This window comes from Mytilus edulis, chromosome 13, assembly GCF_963676685.1.
Source record: "Mytilus edulis chromosome 13, xbMytEdul2.2, whole genome shotgun sequence".
Classification (NCBI taxonomy): Eukaryota; Metazoa; Mollusca; class Bivalvia; order Mytilida; family Mytilidae; genus Mytilus; species Mytilus edulis.
This window is the reverse complement of record NC_092356.1, coordinates 71,257,196-71,272,966: the sequence shown is the minus strand read 5'-3', so window position 1 is coordinate 71,272,966 and position 15,771 is coordinate 71,257,196. Positions and strand designations below refer to the sequence as shown.

Genomic DNA, 15,771 nt, shown 5'->3' with positions numbered 1-15,771 from the left:
GATATACTAGACTGGCAATCGTTTTGGGACTCCTATGAAACCGCGATCCACACTAATCCTACACTGAGTGATGCACAAAAATTCAACTACCTAAAGTCCCTTCTACAAAGCGAAGCGTTACAAACTATAGCAGGTTTTTCCATGACGAACACAAATTACGACAAAGCAATTTCATTACTCCAGGAAAGATACGGACAAACTCATAAAATCGTCCAAACCTACATGCAGGCCTTACTTGATTTACAGGCTCCAATTAATACAATTACTAGTCTCCGTAACTACTATGATAAGACAGAAACGTATGTAAGAGGTCTCGAGTCACTCGGACAGACAGACGATACGTATGGATCACTACTAGTCCCTGTAATTCTAAATAAATTACCCGCAGAGATACGTCAACATTTAGCACGAGAACACAGATCCACAAACTGGACCCTACATGATTTACGCAAAGCGCTTCTCGAAGAACTTAATATTATGGAAGCCGGAAAATTACCGGAAAAAGTAGAAAGCCCACTCGCTACCGCTACATTCTTGACCAACGCAAAATCACGTACAAAATCATCATTCAACAAGAACGAAAGGTCGTATTCGGATAAAAAGATAAACACAAAGCAATGCGCATTTTGTCACGAAATTGGACACACACCCGTCAACTGCACTAAAGTCACAACCGCTAACGCGCGGATGAATATAGTCAAGAGTGAACGACTGTGTTTCAACTGCCTAGGTCACCACAAACTAGCTGATTGAAAATCAAAATGTAACTGTCGAAATTGTAACAAACGTCATCACACTAACATATGTAGTAAAGATGAGAAATCTGAGGAATCGAGCAATCCGCCAGCCAATGAAACCGAAAATACGGTATTACATTCGTCCCTAACACAAAGAACTACAAATGTACTGTTAAAGACAGCCGTCGCTACTGTTAGCTCGAGAAAACAAAGTACAGAAGCCAATATTTTGTAAGATGAAGGTGCGCAGAGGTCCTTCATAACAGAGACACTTGCAGAGAAGTTGGATTTAGTTTCAAGCGGAAACGAAGTAGTGCACCTTTCCGGTTTCGGGACCCACAATGACAAGTACATGTACCACAAGTAGGAGCTCTATTCTTAATGTTATCGTATCACACAAGACGGAGGAATTAAACCTAGAGAAATTCTGGGAGATTGAATTGCTTGGAGTTGAAGATAAGACCGCAAATACTGAAAACGACGAATTTCAGAAAATGTACGAAGAAACAGCAATATCTTACAATAACAACAGGTATATAGCCAAACTTCCGTGGAAAGCAGAACATCCACCGCTACCAACAAACAAAGCTGTTGCTTTCAGAAGGACTGAGAGTGTAATTAAACGTTTACGGAAGGAACCAAAATTATTTTTAAAATACGGAGAAAGCAGGAAAAGCGAGGGTTCATTGAGAGAGTTGATAACGAAGAAATCAAACAAAATATCAAGCTGCATTACATACCACATCACCCAGTAAAGAAGGATTCAGTCACGACGCCAATCAGGATCGTATATGATTGTAGTTGCAAACAGACACCAGATAGTACTAGCTTGAATGACTGCTTACTGAATGTACCGCCTAAATTAAATGAAGTCACCGCCATACTACTCAGATTCCGCTTGAATAAGTATGCAGTATCTACAGACATCGAAAAGGCGTTTCTAAATGTTGGACTGGACATTGAGGACCGGGACGTAACTAGGTTTTTCTGGTTGAGTAAACCAACAGACCCAAACAGCGATTTAACAACATACAGATTCAAGTCCGTACTATTTGGTGCTACATGCTCACCATTTATATTAAACGCCGTATTATCAAAGCACTTGAATAACCATCCATTTGATTTCACGGAAAAACTTACCAAAGATTTATATGTAGATAACATTGTATCAAGCTTTGAATCAGAAGAAGAACTGTTGAAATACTTTAAACTCGTTCGTAGTTCATTTGCAGATGGAGGATTTAATTTGCGCCCATGGGCCTCGAACAGTCAACTATTACAAGTATTAGCAAGAACCCAAAACGTTATGGACAAAGATCAACTAATTAAAATCTTAGGATTACGATGGGATACAACCAGTGACACATTAGGATTCGTTACGCCTAATCTGGATATATCAGAATTAATAACAAAACGCGAAGTACTAAGACAATCATCAAGGATTTATGACCCGCTAGGAATATTAAGCCCTATAACCGTCCGCAGTAAAATGTTAATGCAAAACATATGGGAGAAAAACTTCAACTGGGACGAATTACTACCTGACTCAACGATCACAGAATGGGTGAATATCAGAAAGGATATACAGGAAGCCACAAAGACAGTTATACCCCGACATTAGGGAGCTACCATTTGATTTTTATGGGGGGGCTAGGATGAAAAATTTTGTCCTGCATTTTTTTTTAGTTGTAATCTCTGTCCTGCCTTTTTATTTTTCACTCTATTCGGTCCTGCCTTTTTTTTACCTAAATTGTCATCCTGCCTTTTTTTTTTGCAAAGTGTCTCATCCTGCCTTTTTTTTACTCAAAACTCCTGTCCTGCCTATTTTTTTCAAATTTCATCCACGCCCCCCCCCCCCCCCCCCCCCCCCCCATAAAAATCAAATGGTAGCTCCCTTACTTTGATGAAAGTTCAGACAAAAACAACGACAACATTATACATGTATTCACGGACTCTAGTATGAAAGCCTACGGCGCATGCGCGTACATTGTCGCAAACGGAAAAAGTTCTTTAATAATGGCAAAGAACAGAGTAGCACCTCTGAAACAACTGACAATACCCAGATTAGAATTGATGGCTGCCGTAATTGGAAGCAGACTTTTAGCACACATTAGGAACACTTTGCAGATAACCCGTGCAGTTTTATGGAGTGATAGCCAGATAGTTTTGACCTGGTTAAGTTCAAAGAAAACTTTAAAACCATTTATTTCAAACCGCGTTAAAGAAATTACAGAGCTAACAGAAGAGTTGACTTGGCGATACTGTCCAAGTGAGTCAAATCCGGCTGATTTACTGTCAAGAGGGATAACCATAGACAAATTCAAAGACAACCGACTTTGGATGCATGGCCCAGATTGGCTCACAGTAGAAGATAATTAGCCAGAATGGCACACAGATGAAGCAATAATTTTATCCACTATTGCACAGCAAGAAGTCGTAGTAGATACCGTACAAGCTACACAGAACAAATTTTCTATACACATGATACAAGGGATCGGAAATGTCATCGATTTGAATAGATTCAACTCATTCAAGAAACTTCTTCGAATTACCGCTTACTTGAGAAGATTTATTACAAACTGTAGAACACGAGCTATAAAAATAGGTATGTTAAACACGATCGAAATACAAAACGCATCTATAACGTGGATACAATACACACAGAAAAAGCATTATTCAGAAATCATTCAAGATTTGCAAACAGGAGAGGGGAAAAAATACAACCTTGTCAAACAACTCAAATTATACATAGCTAAAGACAAATTAATTCGCTGCGACGGACGCATTCATAATGCACCTCTTGAAGAATGTACAGAATTCCCGATATTGCTACCCGCAAAGGACAAATTGACACAACTTATCATAATGGACGCACATGCAACTCATTTTTATTCAGGATTATCGAGTACCGTAACATTACTACGCCAAACCTATTGGATACCATCGATATGACAAGTTATCAAGAGCATTATACATAAATGCGTGATCTGCAAGAAAGTTGCTGGTCGACCGTATTCCGCTCCAGATTCACCTCCTTTACCTAAAGACCGACTAACAGAAGCACCCCCTTTTACAGTAACCGGGGTAGATTTTACAGGCGCCTTGAATGTTAAAACCATAGATGGACTTACCAGTAAAGTATACATTTGTCTATTTACTTGCGCAAACACTCGTGCTGTACATTTGGAAGTAGTGATGAATTTATCTGAAGAGACATTCATATTAGCGTTTCGAAGATTTGCCAGTAGAAAATCATTACCAAAAATTAAGATTTCAGACAACGGTACAACATTCATTGCAGCCGCCAAGCAATTAACAAGATCATCATCCGTTATAGAAAAACTGAACAACTTCGGCACTACATGGAAGTTTATACCAAAAAGAGCACCGTGGTATGGTGGCTTTTGGGAGAGGCTTATAGGACTAACGAAGGACTCTATCAAAAAGATATTAGTGCGTTCATTGATTCAGATTGAACTATTAAGAACCATTGTTACGGAATTTGAAGCTATACTCAACGTCAGACCTTTAACATACGTATCATCCGACCCCATTAGATGAACCGCTCACCCCGTCCCACTTACTTTACGGACGTAGAATAACATCACTACCTTACCCTACGAATCAGGAATTGGAACATTCACAAAATGATATGACACATGAATCTACAAATAAACTGTTTAAGATGAAATCACAGATTATTCAAAGTTTTTGGTATAAATGGAAACATGAGTATTTAACAGCTCTACGAGAATATCATCGCAATACAGGGAACAATAAACAGCTGATCAGCATTGGAGACGTGGTACAAATCTATGAAGATTCGCCGAGGATAAAATGGACACTAGCCATTGTCGAAAAACTCAATGTAGGAGGAGACGGACTAGCAAGATCTGCCGTCATACGGACCAAAAATGGACTAACATCGCGCACAAAACTGTAGCCACTTGAAGTTTGAATAGCGATGATGACAATACAGACTGTGCAACTAAAACATGTTGCAAAGCTAAAATGGTGGCCATGGAGAAGATAAAGAAATGGACTAAGTGAATTATACAAAGACTTTAAATGTGTTAATAGCGAGATTCAATTTAGTTTTTCATGGACATTAATTCATTTGAGAAATGCTTAAAGTTTTCAGTTATTTTATTTTCTTAATGGCTAAATTCAATGTAATTTAGTATTTTTTTGCTAATTTCACTTTTGTGCGGCCCCCAGTATATCGTAAATACCGCACACTGGACGTTTACTATGTACCGCGCTTTATGTAACGTCACGTCACCTTGATGTGTTACTATGCTTTTCTAATACATCTATCAAATAGTCAAGACGTCTTTTATTTCTATCACCCACTTTATGATAGTTTTAGAACTGATCCAAAGTATGTCCTTTTTGATTTTCTTTGTTGAAACAAGTGAAACTGCGAGCTACTGCTCACTGATGATACCCCCGCCACAAGTGGATAATATTAATAGTGTAAAAATATGCAAGTGTTCGGTAAACAGGAAGTTGTCGAGTGATGAATCTGAAAACGCATCACACGGTATAGCTGACTTATATAAATCCTGAAACCAAATTTCAGAAATCCTTGTATTGTAGTTCCTGAGAAAAATGTGACGAAAATTTTCAACTTGGCTATCATGTGTAAAATCAAACAAGTGTTCGGTAAACAGGAAGTTGTCAAGTGATGAATCTGAAAACGCATCACACGGTATGGCTGACATATATAAATGTTGATACCAAATTACAGAAAGGGTGGATGTGTAGTTCCTGAGAAAAATGTGACGAAAGTTTCATGGGACGGACGGACTGACTGACGGACGGACTGATGGACGGACTGACGGACGGACTGACGGACTGACAGACAGAGGTAAAACAGTATACCCCCCCTTTTTTAAAGCGGGGGTATAATAATTGTTTGCTTTTATAGTGATTAAGAATATAACACAATGTCGAAAGCTGTATCCTTTTAACCTATTATGTCTGTTTGTTTTGGTCACACATCCTTGTCAATATAATGGAATTTTATGAGACTGTCCTACCAGTGAGAGGTTTAGATAGCTATAATACAAGGTTCAATCCACCCTTTTTTACCTAAGAAAATACCTGTACCAAGTCAGGAGTATGACAGGTGTAACCCATTCGTTTGATGCATTTTAGCTTTTGATTTTAATATTTGCTTTTTTTTTTTCGTTTAGAATTTTCCTCGGGAGTTGGATATTTTTGTTAGCATTTTACCTTTTAGAAGATAAGTCATAATTAAACTATCTTGAGTTTGGGTATGGGACCACCGATAGGTATAATTAGTGTCTAGATCTCAGTAAACTATAATCTGTTTGAATAAAAGACCATGTTAAGGTTTATTCTTTATCTAGGACTATTTATAGATATAAAATCAGAAAATTATCAGTGTTTAAATATGAGAGAACATTCAAGTATAGTATTGTCTAGAACTCATTATGAATGAGTCCTCTGAAGACTATCTGTTTGAATATAAAACCAGTATACTCATTATCTAGTGTAATTTGTAGATATGGCATTGAAAAACTATCTGCGTTTGAATATGACAGCACATTCAGGTATAAGTACTTTCTTGAGCTCACTATATATTGTCTTCTGTAAACTATCCGTTTGAATATAAGAACCTATTAAGTTATATGTATTATCTACATGTAGATAGGTATAAGAAAATGGTGTATGAGTGCAAATGAGACAAATCTCCATTCAAGACATAATTTGTAAAACTAAACCATAATAGGTTGAAATAGGAATATTTACATATGGCATAAAAAAAAAAACTGTGTTTGAATATGAGTGCAGATTCAGGTATAAGTATTACCTTGAGCCCACTATAGAAATGTTCTTTGTAAACTACCTGTTTGAATATACGACCAGATTAAGGTATATGTATTATCTAGGACTATTTATAGATATGGCATTGGAAAACAATGTGTTTGAATATGAGAGCAAATGAAGTTATAGTCCATTGTTTGAAATATGGAATGACTGTTTATATGTAGATATAGTAATTATATAGCAACTTTGACACAAATCAATTTATAACTATAAATGTAAGATATTCTCATGTACAATTTATTAATGGAAATGTATGATATGATGAATGACAATCACAAAATACTTCTGAATGAAAAAATTTCATTTACTCAACTTCCATGTTCACATACGTTATCTTATATACACATTCACATCACTATCATTTACTGACATTAGATGTCCAGTTTTATCATGTCCAGTTTTATCATGTCCATTTATTCTGATCATGTAAATTGTATATTCATGTTCATGTTTCTACAATAGTATTACAACTCTTCATTGAACTTCCAGTTCAACAATCATCTCAAATTTCTGCATATTTAAAAACCATGGTATTTTCACAAAATGTCTGTGTAACTTTTCAGAAGTTTTCACTGCTAAGCAGTAAATGTCATGATTTACTGAGATACAATAATCAAATCTGTTTTCCATAGGACGTCACTCCATTTTCTAGCTTTTCTCTATCTTTTTGCCTGAAATAACAATAGGAACGAATACATGAATTTTATTCTAAACAAGAGGCTGTCACAACGACAGCAAACCAGATTTATTAACATTTATTTGTGTCCTGGCAATATCACAAGAACCATAACTGATGAACGGTGAAAGTGAAAATCGTCAATATCAAATTTGACCTGCATTTTGTCATCAGTATCAACATATTAAAATTTGAAAGAGCTTAGGTTGAATGGTTCATGAGTAAATGCAACAACATGAATGGAAACGCCATTTTTTGATTTTTCAAGAACCATAACTCCTGAACGGTAAAAATCAAAATGACATTATTGAACTTGACCTCCATTTTGTCATCAGTAACAACATATTAAAATTTGAAAAGCTTTGGTTGAACAGTTCATGAGTAAATGCACGGACACGACTGGAAACGCCATTTTTCAATCTTTCAAGAACCATAACTCCTGAACGGTAAAAGTCAAAATCGTCATTCTTTAACATGACCTCCATTTTTTCATCAGTAACAACATATGAAAATTTTGGAAGCTTTGGTTGAACAGTTCATGCGTAAATGCATGGACAAGACTGGAAACGCCATTTTTCAATCTTTCAAGAACCATAACTCCTGAACGGTAAAAGTCAAAATCGTCATTCTTGAACTTGACCTTCATTTTGTTGTCAGTATCAACATATTAAAATTTTAAAAGCTTTGGATGCACGGTTCATGAGAAAATGCACGGACAACATTTGGTTGCCGCCCGCATGACTGCTCGCCGTACATCCCCAAATCAATAACCGACATTTTTGTCTCACAAAAATCTGGTTAAAAATTATAAAACATTTTCAGGAACACAGTCTTTAAAAGAGAGGTTCTCCACCTTAAAACTGAATGTGATTAGAAACATGCATATAGGTTATGTTTGTTTCTGTTAAAATTTCAAGACAAGATAACAATAAATCAGAACCATATCTAGTATTTCACATTGCATTGTTTCACAGAAGTAAAAGATTAATGTTCATGCAAGGGTAGTAGCTAAAGATATCACTGGTTACAGAAAAACTTTGTTTTAGATTTCCTACAATAGTTAGTCAAATTATCTCCCCTGAATTGCACATTTTATTTGTCTAGTTATCTGGTGTATTTTCATAATAAAACATAAGTAAAATGATATGCTTTACTATTTAGGGAATTGTATTTCTATTAAAAAGATAAAAATAAATTCTTGCTTTCATTATTTAAAAATTCTGATACCAAGGATACTGACAAGTAAAGTAACATCAAGAACATGTCTATAAAATATATTCTAATTTTAACTCAAATTAAGATTAAGACAGTTTTGGAATCATCTTCCAGAATGCGAGTTGCTTTTATTTTTTTCTCACCTTTTTTGCTCTTTTCTGTTCCATTTCTTCTATCTCTCTTTCAATTTCTACACAGGCTCTTTCTATCTCATAATTTTTACTGACAAGTCCTACCCAACTGAAACAGAACAATTGATACTTTATGTGTTAACATCTCATCTAATTGATTTTCATTCATTGTTATTCATTAACTATTCAATCGTCTTTAAAACAGTTTTTCATGGAATAACTGCATGTTGAGTCCAGAGTAAAGAACTTTAAAGACCTACTACTACAAAGTTTGACTTTTTCTGGTATTGATCTTTCATCAAGCAGAATATTTGAAATCATATGAGCAAAATTTGTAAAAGGAAATGCTCATGTAAAACTACATCTACAAAATATACTACTTTCCCCTGATGTTTTTCATCTTGACAATACATTTTACCTTGAAAACCACCAGCTTTTTTCTTCCTGTTTTCAAAGCTTCTACAAACGGATTTTATTACTTATCTATTGCAATGTAAATATTTGTTAGTTAAAGTACCTTTCTTCTAGTTCTTTCAATTTCCCACCAGCTTGAGTTTGTTCATTCTTTCTCTGCCAATTAATTTCCTGTATCTTCTTCCTGTATTATACAAAAAAGAATATTTATCCCATTTAAAAACATATGATACTTATCATTCTATGGGAAGATAACTCTTGAAATATACTTACTCACACATCTCCTGGGTTGTTCCCCTTACAGGTTAGGTAACTTTGAAAAGGATATTTTTACTCATTCCTGTATTTTCATCTTTTTTCTTTCACATTGATTAAGTCTGTTTTTAACATATTGTTTTTTTTTTATTGTCCCATTTGTAAATTCTTTCTGTTTTTTACACAAACCTTTCTATATTGATGTCAACCAAACATAATTGTTCAATGTTAGGGGAGGGTCATGGGCTAATTTACTTGTTTATCCTGCCAAATTCTATATGTATCTGTCCAAGGTCAGGGGTCTGTAGCTCAGTCGTTGTTGTTGGTTCTTGTCCATTATATTTGTTTTTCATAAATTCAACTGTTTTGTAATGAATTAGGCCATTAGTTTTCTCAATTGAATTGTGAATTTTTTCATACTTTTCATGTCAGGGCCTTTTATAGTAGAATATACTGTATAGTTTTTTTCTCATAGTTGAAGACTGTACAGTTGCCAATAATTGATAACATCATTTGAACTTTGGTGGATAGATGACTCAATGGCAATCATACCACATCACCTTATGTTTTACACTGTTGGTAATTAGCTTAATTTTGTCTCCAAATGACCTTAGACCTACTCCAAATAATTTTCTGACATCAAGCAACAATCACTTTTAATTGTGACATCAATTTTTTTAAATTGTGATGTCAAAGTTTACAGTAACTTGTGTAATCTTACATAATGGCTGACAAGTGTAAATACGTTTATACAAACCTGAGTTCTTGTAACTGCTTCGTTGCTTGTTCCACCATCTGGGATAACACTGTATTGTAAGATTTCCAAGCATTCGAACCATATTCTGACAGTAGTTCTAAATTCAATATTCTGAAAATCAAAATAATTGATACAATAACAATTAATCATACTTGTGAAGTTTCAAGAATTCTACAAATGTATTTTCAAATATTGATCAGATTACTTTTACCAGACATATTTATTAAATGGATATTAATTGTGAAATTATTCTTACACTTCCCTAAATGACCTTCAATCCCAAGGTCAGAAAGTTGTTATAAATCTTTGATGTCAAATTACATATTTGTGATTTATAGAATACAAATTTTGATGTTTCAACTTTTATCAAACTGGTTGACAGTTCAAAGCCCCCCCCCCCCCCCCCCCCAAAAAAAAAACCCACACAATTCAACTGTAAAATAAGAACCCACCAAAAAAACAGTTCAACTGTAAAATAAGACATTGCAGTGGCTTATGACAGAAGCATATACCAAACAGAAAGACGAAAAACACACCTTGAAAACACTCCAAAATCTCAATAAAAATAACATCTCTTTAAAAGCCTGCATGCACCTTTTAACATTGTCAAAATTTACAACAGTTATTTTTGTATTATACACAGAGAATTCTATTGACTTGAATAGTGTACTTCTATTTCATTATTCAGATGTTAAATAGAGAGTACTAATAAGAATTATATCATGTAAGTGCCTTGTTTTACGTCTGGTATTTAGTCAGTTCTTTGTTATACCTGAGAGATTGGTGTTCTAACTGTGCTTGTGAGTTCTCTACAGCCTCATTCCAGGCAGATATATCTGTCATCTTTCCTGCAGGAGGTGGAGGTAGTTCATATCTGAGAACAAATAATTATCTGGTTTATAAGTTTTGTCTATTGAAAATAAATCCAGTGCTACTATAATTGCTTTGCATTTATAAGCTAATATATGAGGCTTTAGATTGGGTTTAATCAACAAAGAATAATGTGGAAAAAAATAAAACAAAGAGCCTGAATTGTCACCTGTCAATAGTTCATTACTAATAGTATATCATCTTACTATTTTATGACTTATAAGTATTATTTTATGACTTATAAGTATTCAAAAATAAATCTTCTCTTTTTAAAATTGTAAGATATCAGTTATAATTTAAAGAATAATGACAAGATCTCCATATAGATGTATAGTAAATTAAACTGTGAAGAAAAGTTATGTATATATTATAGCTTAATTTTTTCCAAACCCCAACCATTTTACATAAGTCTTATAAAATAAAATTTTCATTATAGTTCCCGATGTATGTATAGCACTTTCAACTAATAATTATAAGTAATTTTAATTTGAGACCATTTTAATTTTTATTTGTAAATATATGCAGTTGTTTCTTAATATTTTCTTACAACCCAGCACATTTGAATTATTATATATCTTATATATCTTTTAAAACTTTATGATGACAATCCTATGAATTAATTATGATATTTATCATTTAGTGATTATTATAACCAAATTCAGTCATCTGTATATAATTAATTGTTTCCTTATGTTTTAAGGTGTACATACAATGTAGTTGCTAAAACTATACCCTTTGGGTAGTGCTCCACAATTAATGGAGGAATATACAAGAAACTGAACTGAACCTGTCAAAATATAAAAGGGGTTTAAAAGAATACTGCATGAAGATGTTGGTTTAAACCTAATCATTTGAGTCTGTAGTGTGTGTATTGAACCGCTAGTGTCAATTTAACTCATAACATTTACAAAGTCTGAAAGACATCAACATTTCTTGTGGATATTCTAAATATTTCTTTTTTAATATACATTAAATGTAATTTTGATTAAAACAAAATGTAAACCTTTTCATGTTCAACATATCCATAGGTAACCGTGACTGCATTCTTTCATACTCTGTTTTCATTATCTCTGTCTGAAAAAACAACAAATAAAGCATTTTTATAAAGTGACTGAAAACAAAATTTTCGCTTGAAAAAACATGAATGATTTACAACGTAACTGCCTATCAAAAATAACCATTGTATCTCTATGTCATGTTCCTTTCACAAATACTGCACTCATGTAGGCTGTAAGAGTGGCTTTTATTTCTTTGAACATTTATTGCAATATGAATGTTGGAGATGAATATCATCGTGTTTTACCTTGTCCACCAAATACAATGAAATAGATCTTTTCTAATAAAAAATTTACCTAAATATTACTATTCATGGCCAAAGTAAAATTATGTTGATTCATTGCACTGAGCCACTCGCATTGTTAATCTGACAGTAAAACTATGTATTTATTTAAAAGCCGCTTAGAAAATTGTATCATATATATTCTTGAAATAGTATTGTATAACATATTACTTCTGTTCATTTTTGTATATGTTTGTTTGCAATGTTCTTTAGACTTTACAATAGATTATCTAAATTTTAAAAATAAATAGGATGCTTCTCGGCTACAATCTCAAAGAATGGCTAAAAAGACTTCCTTTGAGTTGGAGGACCATAGCTATATAGATATAAAAAAAGATGTGGTATGACTATGATTGCCAATGAGACAACTCTCCACAAAAGACTAAATGACACAGAAATTTACAACTATGGGTCAGCTTACGGACTTCAACAATGAGTAAAGCAAATACTGCGTTGTAAGCTATAAATCTGATAATCTGTATTTTCATAGGCAATGTCATTGACACATGCTTATGGTACCAGAGGGTTTTCATTCTACTCAACTTCAAATTTTTTTTCAGTCATGTAGCTTTAAATGAAAAATTACCAAATAAAAAAATTTAAGTTTAATCTACCATGTCTACTGTATACATCATTATTTGCCACAGCATGAATATTTAATGCAAATAATGTATTCATTCATGAAGGGGGATAGGACCTTAATCGGGACTCCGGGATCGGGTGTTTCAGGATGTCAGGATTTAAATTATATTATTTACTCCCCCCCCCCCCCCCCCCAATTCATACCTCAAACTAAATACATTTTTAGAGCAGGTAAAATTTCTAAATATATTTTTGTAATTACCTCGAACTGTAGATAGTTAGGAGCAGGTAAGTATTCTAGATAATTCTTTGTAGGTCTGTATCTTCTGGTTTCTTCATCAACCAAAGCAAGAGCCTAAAATTAAATTATACAACACATAAAAATGAGGCACAAAATTTAAGCCTAGACTTAATTCCTTAAGAAAAATTGTGATTTTTATATTGAAATGTCCAAGGATTCTAATCAAGGAAGTTTGTTTTTCTGTTATCTTTTAAATTATTCCTTTATCGATTTTAAGTATCAAATCATCAAATATAAAAAGGCGTCAAAACAAAATAAAGAAAGTAGCCTTTAACGGGGGCTGTATTAGTCAGATTCCCGTATCCCGCTTTAATACACTATGTACGTAAGCAATTCTTATTTTTTGGTTATTTCCTGTGACCCACTAGAATTCATTTCCCGTTTTCAAAGCACAATAATTTGACTTTCACATGTCACACTTTATGTTACCAGACAGCATGTATATTGACTGAGCTAATGAAGTACTTTCTTAGTTCAACTGCTTACGGCTGACTAAGGATCTACCATATCACCCTTCCCCCACCTCCAGAAAGTCTAGTCATAATACCATTATAACTCTAACACATATACAAATGTACCCTAGATAGAATTCTTCTCTTACCACTGTGGGTTTTTTTAGTTGGGCGCTAATGTAACTCGGTCTGCAGAGACACAGGCACTCATCTCCGAAAAAAAATTTCTGAGACGAGTGCCTGTGTGCAGATCTAGAGAGTATACAATTCATTACAAAATTGCTCGTCTCGACTCCCACTGGGACATCTGTGTTACAAATACAAGGCAGTTCAACTGTATCAGTTCCAGGCAGAGCATATACCGAGTAAGCTATAGAATTAAATTACTTCCTTAGCAAAATATATTTATATAATTATATATATATTTTTTTTACTGCATAAATAATTGCGACTTCTCACGTGTATGAAGTTTTAACTTGAGAGGCCATTATAAGTGGGTCATGAATGAATAAACAGTAATTTGTATTTAATTTGTATTATCTTTGATTAAACTTACGGCTTCTCGAACACCTGGTTCGTCATATCCTTGGTCAAAATAAGGTAAGGCATCGACAACAACTTCTCCAGCCATTGTATACTAAGGGGAGATAACTTAATATTTCTGCTATCTCGGGCCATAACAAACTCGGCCTATAACAAATTCGGCCCAACCCATACAATCGGACTATAATAAGCTTTGACTATTACGACCGTTAAATCAGACAATAATTATGATGATGGGTGCTATTTACTTCATTTGAACACAATGAATAGTAACAACCAAAATATGCACATTCAATTTTTTTTTACTATTTTACTTTAAGACGAAATCATTCCATTCTTAAATTTACGGATGCCATCAGGAGTTGGTTGACCTTTATGGAATATAAGTTTCACAGATGTATGATTGCAGATGTGTCCCATATGTCGTAACTACAATCTTTTCCCTTTTTCACAAAATTTTCCTAACAAGTAGGACTTGTTACAGGGTTTGTACTAACATGAACGACACAATGGGCGACACATGTGGAGCAGGATCTGCTTCTTCTTTCGTTAATCAGCAACGGAAAAATAGCATCACGCTGATGCTGTGTCATCAAGTGCAGGTGCTGTACAATTTGTGATCAACAAAACCGAAAAGTAAATACTGTTACCCTTCCAGAACACCTGAGATTACATCAGTTTTTGGTGGGGTTCATGTTGCTTAAGTCTTTAATTTTCTATGTTGTGTGTTTTATGTACCATTGTGTTTGTCTGTATATCTTTTTCTTTTTAGCCATGGAATTGTGAAGTATAATTTTGATTTATGGGTTTGAATGTCTCTCTGGTATCTTTCGTCCCTCTTTTATTGTGTTTTGAATATTAGATAGTTTATGCAGTACGTCAGCTATTTTTTTATTGCATGGTATAAAAGCTGTTCGGCAGGGTTCATCTGACATATTTCTAATTTTCATCACCCATGATAGATCAATGATAAGTTTTTTCTGGTTGTCTGTTTTTTTAGATACTACATATAACTAATATACCTAGGCTGACTTTATTTAATGTATGAAATGATTGATTGATATTGATTTTGGTGTTTTAACACATTTCTTTTGGGCTATTTGGTGGTGGTCAGTTTTTATTGGTGGATGAAGCATAGAAATCCACAGACTTTGGATAGGAAAACTGCAATTCTTGTCAATTAAGATTGGAGTCAAGTCCACCTGCACGAGCAAGGTTCAAACTCACATTAGAGTTGACTGGCTAGTGATTACTGTGGTAACAATTTAGACCACTTGACCACTGAGGTCCCATGAAATGATTGAATTGTTCACATGTCTGGCAGGGTTTCATCTGATCTTACCTTGTCATTTACATAAACCCAATCTGTTTGAGTCTTTAAACATAAATTAAATCATGATCAGAAAAGGAGGCAAAACATTTCAAGTAAGTACTGTTGTCATAATCTATACCCAGTTATTCAGGACTGTGATATTTGACATGGAACTTTAGAAGGCCAATACTATCAACTAATAATACTGAAACTGACATCCATACCGTAAATAAATAATACTGAAACTGACTACCAAACCGTCAATTAATAATACTGAAAATGACTACCATACCGTCAATTATTAATACTAAAAATGACATCCATACCGTCA

General features: G+C 34.0%; 3 protein-coding genes across 4 annotated transcripts; 2 read left to right on the top strand and 1 right to left on the bottom strand.

The window, feature by feature from the left end:
• Positions 1-2,753: 2,753 nt before the first annotated feature.
• Positions 2,754-3,116, top strand: LOC139500536 (uncharacterized). Its single transcript, XM_071289284.1, has one exon. It carries the CDS (start codon positions 2,754-2,756, stop codon positions 3,114-3,116), a length of 363 nt encoding a protein of 120 aa, XP_071145385.1.
• Positions 3,117-3,932: 816 nt separating this feature from the next.
• Positions 3,933-4,298, top strand: LOC139500535 (uncharacterized). Its single transcript, XM_071289283.1, has one exon. It carries the CDS (start codon positions 3,933-3,935, stop codon positions 4,296-4,298), a length of 366 nt encoding a protein of 121 aa, XP_071145384.1.
• A 2,518-nt stretch (positions 4,299-6,816) lies between these two features.
• LOC139501662 (pre-mRNA-splicing factor SPF27-like) lies at positions 6,817-14,280 on the bottom strand. Of its 2 annotated transcripts, XM_071290806.1 has the most exons (8): positions 14,142-14,280; positions 13,095-13,187; positions 11,915-11,985; positions 10,814-10,915; positions 10,042-10,152; positions 9,133-9,213; positions 8,628-8,724; positions 6,817-7,264 (listed from the first exon to the last, which is right to left on the bottom strand). In XM_071290806.1, the coding sequence occupies exons 1-8, from the start codon at positions 14,214-14,216 to the stop codon at positions 7,253-7,255; spliced, it is 642 nt and encodes a 213-aa protein (XP_071146907.1). In that variant the 5' UTR covers positions 14,217-14,280; the 3' UTR covers positions 6,817-7,252. The 2 variants fall into 2 exon arrangements, with proteins under 2 accessions (XP_071146907.1, XP_071146906.1); XM_071290805.1 differs by lacking the exon at positions 6,817-7,264 and having other exon boundaries at positions 8,613-8,724.
• Between the last annotated feature and the right edge of the window lie 1,491 nt (positions 14,281-15,771).